At 42.0% G+C, this 11431-nt stretch overlaps 1 protein-coding gene across 2 annotated transcripts in view; it reads right to left on the bottom strand.

Annotated features, from left to right (window-relative positions):
* Nucleotides 1-5393: 5393 nt before the first annotated feature.
* Nucleotides 5394-11431, bottom strand: part of KDM1A (lysine demethylase 1A) — a 53145-nt gene continuing 47107 nt past the window's right edge. For both annotated transcript variants that reach the window (XM_090058383.1, XM_090058384.1), the window contains 5 exons: nucleotides 10638-10825; nucleotides 10109-10223; nucleotides 8112-8239; nucleotides 7521-7667; nucleotides 5394-6077 (listed from right to left, as the gene is read on the bottom strand). In XM_090058383.1, coding sequence (XP_089914509.1) covers nucleotides 5892-6077; nucleotides 7521-7667; nucleotides 8112-8239; nucleotides 10109-10223; nucleotides 10638-10825 — 764 coding nt within the window. In that variant the 3' untranslated portion in view covers nucleotides 5394-5891. The remainder of the gene's footprint in view (nucleotides 6078-7520; nucleotides 7668-8111; nucleotides 8240-10108; nucleotides 10224-10637; nucleotides 10826-11431) is intronic.

The following is an 11431-nucleotide window of genomic DNA, read 5'->3' as shown; positions in this document are numbered from 1 at the left end:
GAAAATGGGTTGGGGGGGTGGGTCTCCCAGGAAAGACATTTATGCATAGGACTGCCTAGTCCAGCCAAGATGTACTGAGAGATGCAGTAATACAGACAGCCCCAGGAGGCTGACTAGGCAGGAGGCCAAGAGTAAAGCCCGTTGCTCATACATGTGCCTTTGAAGAGTGCGCTCGATGACCCAGACATTCCCAAGCACTTAATAGGCCCATCCACTTCTGAAGAACTCCGACAGACCAGGGCCAGGCTACCTCCTTGAACACTCAAGTCAAAAGAAATAGATACAAAATTCCAGTATCAATCTCAACAATGCTATTTACAGAGGTAAAATCATCTCCCCTTCCTGTCCTCACCACTGCTGATTTTACACACCCAAAACTGTGAACTCTTTTTGTCAGGGCATCATACTGATGTTGAAATGCATGTCTAGTATAATCCCTAAACCCTTCTGAGTCAATGCCTCCAGGGTAGGGTCTCCCATTCTGTAGGTAGGGCCTAGATTGTGGGGTCAGAGTCACAAAGCCAAATGAGGTACCCTAAATAATCCTTTAATTGCCTACGCCCAACATTTAGAAGCCACTGGCATGCACAACCCCCCTACCCCCATCCTATCAGTATCTAAAGACCCTCGACACCTTTCAGCTTTTGCCAGCCAAATGCTAGAGGCCTATGGATTTGAAACACAGAACATCCTTTCCTGCTACTAACAACTGGAGGGTATCACATAAGGATGGCCCAAAAAAGTCATCTCGCTTCCCTTCAAATACAAAACAAAACTATAAACTACTACAGGTTTTGCATCACCAGCACTTTTTAGTACTTTCATTCTGTAACAGACCTATCCCATTGTTTGGATTATATCTGTGCCTAAGAGGTGAACTCTGTTTCCTCTGTCTTACTGGGTACTGATTTCCCTCTGCTAGCAATCCACTTCGTAGCTTCAAACACAGACTGCTAACCACTGTTCCCCACCCCCACTCACCCCATTCATAACATATCAACTTAAAAAAAAAAAAAAGAAGAAAAATGCTGCTAACGGGTAGGTTTTGCGGCTTCATCTATCAAATGAACTCTTCTTCAAGAGCAAGCAATTTTAATTATTATCTCTTTAAGGTTTTCGTCCTAAATATTACCTCTTGTAAACATCTCATCTTTGGGAAATCAGTCTGCAAATAATAAAATACTAACCTGGTGTTCTACCTTGTGTTTGTCCAGAATTAATGCTTTTAAGCAACCGACGTCGTCAGAATCATGAATACATCTTTTTCCTTTATAAAAAGATCCGAGTTACCTTGTCTTGTAGTAACTTTCCATATGGAAAATTATACATTTTGTAAACTAATGATATTGTTACTGGTTGCACGCGACCCCAGGATATGACCCTCAACTCAAGTCCCCAGAATGAAAGAAGTATTACAACAGCGCTCAAAATGCAATTTATCCTGTTCCCCACTCGGAGCTGGCTATTTGCAAGAGACCTCCAACACATAGACTCCATTTGTACAGTGATCTACATATTTCCAAGGGCCTATGTTCTACGTTACCAATAATGTAAGGGTATAAACAAGCAATCAAACTGAAAAGTGTTTTAAGGGCAAGGACCTACAATAGGTGAGCGGATATCCAGCAACTTGTGTACCTACAGTTACGCAGGTAGTGAAAAATCAGCCCTATATTGCTCTGGTTTACCTTTCACTCACCAGAGAGAAATTGGAAGTGCACAATTACCAGACACAAGGTGTTCTGTGGTAACCTTTTCTCCTGTTAGCTCTCTCAAATTTGATAGTTTGCCTGTGCCCTTAAATAACTAGTCTTTTCAGTGTTAACAAACTCCCACATGAGCAATCCTTCCTAAAGAGCCTATTTCAGATTTCAAATCCTATGAATCGAAATCATAGTTTTGCAAAGGACCTCCAGGGTCACCTAGCTCAAGCCCCCGCACGAATGCAAAATGTGCTATTCTTGTACCATCCTAAATGTCTATCCAGCCTTTTCTTGAAGGCCTCCAAAGGACATTCAACAACTCCCCCGGGTAGCCTGCTCCACTGTCCTAGTGCTTGGACAGTAAAAAGGTTTTTCTGCTATATAATCAAAATCTGCTTGAATGCAGTTTAAACCCACTGCTTTGTGTTCTGTCCTCTGTGACAAGGAAGAAGAGTTGTTCTTTCCTCTTCTTTACAGCAGCTGTTCAAATGTTTGAAAAGCCTGTTATATACCCACTTAATCGCCTTTTCACCAAGCTAAATGCACCTCTCTCTCTCAACCATTCCTCTCAGCTTGCATTTCAGCCTCTTTATCAGCTTTGTCACTCACTTCTGGATCCTCTCCAGTTTCTCCACACCCATCTTAAATTGCAGGGCCCAGAACAGCACATGATACTAACTGAAGTCTAACCACTGCCGAGTACAGTAGTACTGAGGATAGCAGTACTATCACCGCCTGCCTTGCATACAATGCTCCTGTTAAGGCAGCCTCAAACTGCAGTTGCATCCCTACCTTCCTCCTTAATGAGACTTTCGAGTTCTTCTCATTACCCAGCCTCCTAGCCCTGGCAGGCAAGCTTTTTGAAGTATTCCCCTCCGATTCTTTGCACCTCAGCTCATTCTGTTCACAGCAACACCCTCCTCACCAAGTCTGCTAACAGGGAGGGTGGCATCTTGCATGGCTAATCTGTTACCTCGCAAACCTACACAGAGATCAAATGAAACGGTCATCAGAGAACAGTGTTCATTTGAAGCTTTCCTTCAAGAGAATGTGTCCGCTGCAGAATTAGCCCGAGCTAACCTACTACTTCCGACCAGGTGAGCACAGATAAAACATCCCCATTTCAAAGCCCCACCTCTCTGCCAGAATAGATTTGTCTTGGTTTCCATGGTTCTCAGAAACCTTTTGCACAGGGCTGCTCTATGATTATATTTGCACAGTGCTCTCTCACCTTTCCTTAATATGGCCCCAACTCTGGCAGTGATGAAAATAAGACCGTGTCAACAAGACTGCAGGGGAATTTCGCATTAAGGGGAGAAAGTGAAAGTAGATGGCATTTGGAAGCAAGTACTTTGACCTTAAAGAATTCTGTCTGTAATTCACAAAGCAATCTGCAGTCTGACTGATTTCTTTACCTTTCTGTTTCTTTCCTGTCCACTAAAAACACCACTTTGGATCTTATTAATGTCACACTGGTGCTTTACAAGAAAGTTTCTGGCAAACTCACCATGTAAGAAAATTTTATTCAATGCCATCACCATTCAACTACTGTGGAAGTAGCATAGAACCGGAGCCAGCAAACATGAGATTAAAACTCACTGTAGCAGAAAGGAAAAATGAATACCAACCATTTTTTACTTAAATGAGGTAGCCCTTGATTGCATCTGTGAGATGCTGGATAGCGTTGTAGCACTATTGTGAGTGCACCTGATTCCAACTGAGATATAGTTTAGTATGAAACAAATGGCAACAGAGATTAGTCACTATTCCCTCATATATACGCAGTTCTCTAAACCACAATTAAACACAAATGCCCCATCCTCACACATGTCCTGGGAGGAGAAGACAGATTTTAGTATATAGGATGCCCCATTGAGCAGAAACTCCTAAAAAGATCACGTTCTTTATTGCAGTAGCACTGGAGCCCAGATGGAGTGTCGCACTACTTCACCATCTACAGAGATCACAACTTTTTTACATCACCCCATTAATATTTTTTTCTGCCACAACTACCCTGGCACTGCCGAGATGGTGGCAGGCTCTGACTCATGGGGATGCACACACTCTGGATCTGCTAGTCAAACCAGGGGCTCAGATTCAAACGAGGGATGGCTATTACTTCTCTGTCATAACCTGACCATTTTCCCCTCTGGTTGGGATCCAGCTGCATCCGTCTTGATGGCAGAAGCAACTTATGAAGACGGGCTGATTTTCAGAAGCCAATCTCTACCAGCAAGTTGCTGAGTGGATGTTCTGATGGGTGATTCCATTAAGAGCTTGGCAGGATTATGTTTTGATTTTTACTACCCAACTGTTTTATCTTCCCTAAATACTGTCTACCACCTTTGTCTTCAGAGGTCAACAAGGTCTGCAGATGACCTGTGACACACCGAGCGAGAAGGGAGTTTGCTGGAGCACAGACAGCAAAGGGCTAACCCTACCCAGTCCAACCCAAGGCAACACAGAAGCAAAGAAAACTGTTTCCATCATAGCACAACTACTCTGCATGGTTGACATTGGGAGGATTGTACACAATAGGCTAAATTTTAACTGCTAAAAGCTATCCATTACACTGGAACTGAATAAGCTGTGGGACAAAAACAAGACAGAGACCTGGTCACTGGCTGCCAGCAAGGGGGGCAGAACTTACACAAGCAGTGGGCATACTATATGTATAACACAAATGTAATTTTTGGGTGTTAGATCCAGGGCTGCTCCTGGGTGCCCTGGCAGTTGTCGTGGCCAACGGAGTGCTTTTCTATCCATGTCCAGCAAGATACACGAAAGTTTGTACTGATGCATAATTAGCCGTAACACTGCCACCTCAAGGTCAGAGTGCTACAATGATTTCTCCTTGGGACCATTTCAAAGGTGAAGCTACAGAAGGTTGCAATTCCCTTGTCACAAATGTGCACATCAGGCCAGTACTTGTGTGTGCATGGTCTTGCAATGAGCTTCCAGTATTTAAGATGCACTTATACAAAGTGATTTGAGATTAGTTACCCCAGATACCCATCAGGGTAGGGAGGCTGCTGGGAAGGTATTCTTTAAGAGTGAGTTACCAGGGTCTAGATTTCTCCAGGACAGAGACAGCGAGTGCTGAAATTTTTCAAACACATTCTCACTGAATACTGTTCCCACTATGATTATTACTGCTTTAGCTCCATTCATCATTTCTCAGACCTACCTGAGATTCACACATACTCTGTTCACATTTTTTCCAGGGTAGTAATTGGAGTAAAAAGGACAATCCTTATAACAAGCCCTCTTCATTAGACACTTCTTGTAATTATATTATCTTAATTTCTACTTCCCTGGACAGTGGTCAAGTCTGCTACTGCTCCTATTCAAACGACTTGCACTTCAGTTAAGTTGAATCCATTATCAAATACTCAACATATATCCAGGAGCATCATATTGTTTCTATATATCATGAACTAGTTTGGTATTTCTGTTAAAATGTGATTCTCAAAATGGTGCTCTGTGGACTATCAAGAAAGGTCCATATAGCCACAGAGACTTTTGTATGAATCCCAATCTCCTTCCTACAGACTGTCCAATGATTATGCAGTGGCTGAAGAGCTATTTGGGAAGGGTGTTGTGATCAGTGTTATTTGAAGCGCTGCTGTTACTGGTGAAGAAACAGATGCACTAATTTCATTCTCAAATGAAAAAGAAAAAGAAATGAAACTTGATCAAAAATATTTTTTTTTCCAAAACAAAATACACAAAAAAATCCACATAAAGACAAATTCTACACTGGTTGTTACAGAGAGTAACTGGCTGCTTGAGAGTCTAAACCTTTTCTGCAATTCTTGACTTGCAAACACTTGGGTAAGTTCCTCTTGTGCTAAAAGAAATACCTATACAGACCCAGGACCTAATTTCCAAATGGATTTGCAGTCACAGGAATTCCTGACTGGCTTGGCAGTAAGAGGCTCTGTAGACATAAGCACTGGGGCAAAGAGGGAGAATGGGATCTGTGAATAAGTGAAGAGAATAGGTGTCTCTTCCAAGTGGGCCATGAGGAGGGAAGGGGAAAGGTGACGCCCTTAAAGTGGCTTCTGGCTCAGTCCTTTCAGTGTCTACTGCTACAGACTACAAAGATATCTTGGTCCCAGAAACAACACCACCACAAACGCACCTATGATCTCATTGCTCTCGTATCCTGGCAGCTTGCAATCTTCCTTACATGCTAGCAGCCTGTTGCGTGGGCACCCCAGGTGTAGCTTGCCGAGGCAAAGTATACATTGCCCCAAGAAACTGGTCTGCAATGCGACCTGCTTCTCTCAGTCCACTCAGAAGAGCGCCATGGACAGTTGCAGGGTAGTTACGAATGGTATGTTCTCCTGCAAAGAACAGGCGAGGAATTGGCTAGGAAGGAAAAAGAAAACACATTGTGTTAAAATTTGTACAGGTTTTTCCAGAAATACTTTTTTCCCCCCTGCAGAACCAGCTTAAAATAAACATCTCTATATAGCTAGAGGCTGTTTAAGGCACAATTTATTATCTCTACCTATCAGAAGTTTTAAGCTTTCCTGCAACAAACACCATTTCCCCAAAGAGAAATCCTCATGCATCTTCAAACCCACAAACACTCTCAAAATGTGTCTCTCAGTATGGGAAAACTTTCTTGCTAGTTCGAGATAGCTGGGCACGAGTTCAAAGAGAAAGATTATTACTGAAAACTTTTAGAGCCAAAAATTGGGCAGGAGAGGGAACAGAGAATGCCATTTTGAAAAGCTGTTCGAACATTTCTATAATATCATAAACCAGGGGTAGGCAACCCCCAGCCCAGGTGCCAGAGTATGGCACGCAAAGGCATTTTGTTTGGCACATGCACCTCGACACGGACGGCAGGGAAGGTGCTGGGGCTGTGCTGCCACAACAAGGATAAGCCCCTTTGCAGCTCCCCCAACATGCACCCCTGACCCGCCAACATCTCACAAGTTGAGGTTGCGGGTGTTTTTGGCAGTTTGCCCAAAAATGTTGCTGACCCCTGTCATAAATAGCATTTTCCCCCCCATTCAGGTTAGGTCCATAGGAGAATATTTTCAAACAACAGTACTGCATATGCTTCCTCACTGTACAGATATGACCACAGAAACAAATAACAGAACTAATCTTCTGTTGCAAAGAACTCAGAAACAACAAAACAGGTAAGAATGTTTTTGACACTGACTTCCCACTTGAAATGTATGTTGTCGGCACATTTAACAGTGCTAATATTGAGCAGTACCCTTAAAAGGAATTCATAGCACCTTGGTTGAGAATCAGTGCTTTACAGGATCAGTCAGAGACTTCTGTTTAAATGGAAGATTTGGAAACACAAATCCCCTGTTTTATACTGTAATAGTGTTAACAGAATCAAACAGCAAAATATTTTGACAGTATTTCCCAGTCAAAATGGAGGTTTATGCAGTTTTGCTGAAGTCTGCAACAGAAGAAATTATTGAAACAAATCAATTCCAATCATTTCACTAAGATATTCCATTTAGACTTATATTTACTATATAAAAAAACACAGTAAAATGCTAAACCTATTTTTACATTATCAAAATGAAATATCTTGGCATTTCTGAGTCAAAGTCTCTTTCAAGAATAAAGTCTGAAATTTTCAATGTTTGTTGCAATTTGGAACAAAAAGATGTTTTTAGGTGCTGGGATTTCCTGTGGGACAAATTCCATTTTCCAACCAGTTCTAGGCATTATCTGGAGATAATGATTTAATACTCCCATTGCCCAAATACCTTTTAAAAAGCATAGTCTCTTATAATCTCATGCAAGTCAATCCTAATAGAATTTTTACAGCCTCACCTGGGGAGCACCTGGAATGGCTGGACCAGGAGTAATTGGCTGAGCCATCAAATCATAATCATTTCCAGAAGATCCAGCTGCTACATAGGAATAGGACCCTCGGGCCCATGGGTCAGCACGCCAGCGGGACACCACAGTCTCTTTGGGCTGAAACAAGAAAAAGTTCCATTACAGATGACACTGAAATAATTTATGATACCAAATTTATGAACAGCAGATTACGAAGGGGGGGGGGAAAAGCATGAGACCCCCTAAGAGTTGTTTATTTTCTCTACATTAAGAAATACTCACAAATAAAAAGAAATTAAATGGAAGGAAATGCAGTTTTTTGAAATATGTTGTTCATAAGTACACTCCACTATAGATAGGCATGAGCCCTAGTCTCCCTGTCATTTCGCAGGACTACCATTGCTTTGATAGGTGCATTCCCTAAATTAATTTGATACAACAAGAGCTGGCACTCTTGGATTCCTTGGAGGCAAAGCATCATGACAACCATGGTGTAAGCACCACACTCAGACAGATAATGTTACCGCTTAATACAGACTGATGTTTTAAAAAAGCAAAGAAGGATATGGATAGGCATACTACCTGTGGGACAGCACTACTGCCAAATATGCCTTTCAGAATTGCCAGACAGCGTCCAACAATGACGTCATCACTGATGTTTTCCATGATTCCAGCTGCTTCTCCAGCCACTAATGCTAAAAGAATTGGAGCTAAGGAGAAAAGAACAAGGCATCAATACGCAACATATTGGTAATAATACAGTAGTATTGGGAAGGGGTAGTAGAGCGTTAATTCAGTAATGTATATCATCATAAGGCAAATACTTCACTTGAAAAAAGAAAAAAGTTTGAATAAAAATGGACACTTTACGGACACTTCTCAGTTGGGGCAGTTTGCAGGATTGGATTACTAAAATCATCATGTATTATCTGTTCAGTAGGACTGATCAAATAAGGATGTTTCTATTAGGATTTCACAAGGAATAGCATTAGGCTGGAAAATACTTGATAAAATTTGAGGATGACAGATAGACAAAGCATTCTGTAATTACTTGGTAAGCTAGGTCCAAGAGTCTTTTATTAAGTCTTCTTCACAGTGGAGGACAGTAGTCTTCCGTGACTGCCTTATCTGTAGATCCAAACATGGCTGACAAGACCAATTCAGGGCCGGCAGAGTCTGCTGCAACTCAAGCACGTGTTTCTGTGCCAGGTGGTGGCTCTGGATTCTCATTTCGGTCTGCAACATGCTGTTTCTGCCGCTCCCGCTTTTCTGTTTCCTGTTGTCATCATAAGGTTTCAAAGCACTGAGATCCTTGCAGCAGATTCTTCCTCCATTCAAGGCAGTCCTGGGTGATAGTCTCCCATGATTTTATCAATGTTACATCTTTTCAAGCAGGCGGTAAGGACATCCTTGAAGTGCTTTCTCTGCCCCTCCTCCAGAGCATAGGCCTTGACTGAGCTTGGAGAATAAAACTTACTCCAGACTTCTGAAGCCAGACATCCAGATGATGTGGTCAGTGCTGAAAAGTTCATTTGGGATGATCATTGCCTCGATGCTCGTGGTGTCCGTTTGCGAGAGGATGCTAATGTTGGTGCATCTGTCTTCCCACTTGATTTGAAGGGTTGTTCACAGGCAGCGTTGATGGCACTTCAACAACTTGAAGTGTCTCCTGTATGTTATCCATGTCTCAGCTCCATACAGTAAAGTGGGGATCACAACTGCTTGATAAACCATGATCTTGGTTTCAGATCAGATGTCGTGATCTTTCAACACCTATTTCCTCAGGTGTCTGAAGGCTGCACTTGCACATTTGAGGTGACGCTGGATTTATTTTGGCATCATTACAATGACGAGAGACGGCTTCCACGAGAAATGGCTTCTGAGGTACAGGAAATATGGAACACTCTCAAGAATCTCACTGTGAATCTGAATTACAGGAGCTGGGGATTGCTCATTAAGAGCTTGTTGGTGGAGGACCTTAGTTTTCTGAACGCTAAGCACAAGTCCCATTTTCTTGCAGGCCTTGGTAAAAATGCTGACAATTGCGTGAAGGTCTGCTTCCAAGTGACAGTACATTACAGCATCATCAGTGTACTGGAGCTCAATTTTATTAGTACAGTAAAATACAAAATGTAGAACTGTGTCCTAAAAAGAAGCGACTCCAAAACTAATGGCCATAGAGAAAAAGCAATTCAACAGCTAAGCTTCTAGAGCAATGCTATGACAAAAAGAGCTAACGTGATCCTTTATGTATAAATGGAAATATTGGGAAGGATTACAGCAGTGATTCAACCTCTATCAGTTTCACTAAAGCTATGCAAAATATGTCCTGTTCTGGTGTCTAGATTTAAAAGGAAGGAAGGATTCGGTTGACCTGTATTCTATATCCAGCTCTGTTCCTGACTTGTGACTGTTGGCAAGTCACTGCTCCTTTCTACTGGAGACTGCTCATTTATAACATGGAAATAGCAATCTTCTGTAATTGACAGATAAGAAAGTAGCATTTATAAAGTGATACTTTCAAGTTCTGCTCCTGTGTAGAAGTGAACATGATAAAACTTAACAGCCAACATAGTTACCTTTGTAGAGATTCCAGAAAAGGAAAAGTTCTCCTCTGCTGGCAGTAGTGCTGCCTACATGTCCGAACAAATTGACACTTGGATCCCAGAAGACACGGTCAAAACACAACACCACCTAGAAATAAGGTGAAGGCTCAAGCATTAGGAAGACTCATAACAGAATGCAAGTATCCTCTACACAAATTTCAGCAGGGAATTTAAAACTCAGCTTTTACAAAACACTTTGTATACACTGCGTGTCATATGGAAGCACCCCAAGGCAGTCTGAAAATTCACTACATAGACAGGTTAGTTCATCCACTGCTAAAACATGGCAATTGTAGAACAGTCCACCACTACCACACACTAGCTGGGATGGGGTATGGAGAGCTCCTTATTTCAGTTCTTTGTTCAAATAGCTCTCTGCATATTTCTCTGAGTAAGGACCTAGGAAGAAAAGGAAATGGAAGTAGACTGTTTCTCCCTAATGCAACACTTTTCAGAACCTGTTTATTGTACTCTTGCGTTTCCTCCTTCTGTGCCAAGTCACCTTGTTCAGGTTGCCAAATCCCATCCTCTGCACTGCAGACGTTTTCCACTCAGGAAGAGGAGGCACAAACTGTACAGCAGGTGGCTGTTGTTTCAGCACTCCCAAGGGAAGAGTGCACAGGACAGCATCACATTTATAAATAAAAGTCTGACTAGTAGAGCGGGTGTTCACGGCTATCACTTCACATCCTGGAAAAGGAGGGGGAAAAATAGAGGTTCATTCACTTACTAGTCCTGTGAGAGAAACAGTGTATGATCTTGCAATGAAGAAAAACATAATGCAGACCCTTAACGGGAACCAGAACAGGCTGCATAGACAACATCAACTCCACCATTATTTTAACTTTTAAGTACTTGAATTCACAACATAACCTCATTGACCAAAATTAGAATGCTGGTAATACCCTCCAGGACCGTGCCTACTGACACTATGCAAATACTCTTCATGAAATTCTTTGCCCCAGAGTTTGCCAGTCCAGGCAAACTTGTTTCATCTTACTAGAAAAGGTGACAGGAAGCCAAAGGAAACTGAAGGCAGGGAATAGCTTGTGTAGCACCATGACACAGGAAGATATTTCACTAACTTTTTGTGTTGATTGGACAATGCAAAATGCAGGAGAACAGCATTAGCTTGCCAAAATATTCAGACAAGAAGCTTCCAGAATACAGCTATCCTGGTTTCCTTTAATTCTCTCCAATTAGCTTGCTTTCTGGTTGCCATCTCTTCCTATGAAAATGTTTTCATGGTAACTTATACTGAGCTCTGAAGGAAATCACAAGATTCTTCTATTTTTT

Source organism: Crocodylus siamensis, chromosome 7 (genome assembly GCF_052110815.1).
Source record: "Crocodylus siamensis isolate JL-2025a chromosome 7, ASM5211081v1, whole genome shotgun sequence".
Classification (NCBI taxonomy): domain Eukaryota; kingdom Metazoa; phylum Chordata; order Crocodylia; family Crocodylidae; genus Crocodylus; species Crocodylus siamensis.
The sequence above is the reverse complement of the archived record's forward strand: the minus strand, read 5'-3'. Positions and strand labels throughout refer to the sequence as shown.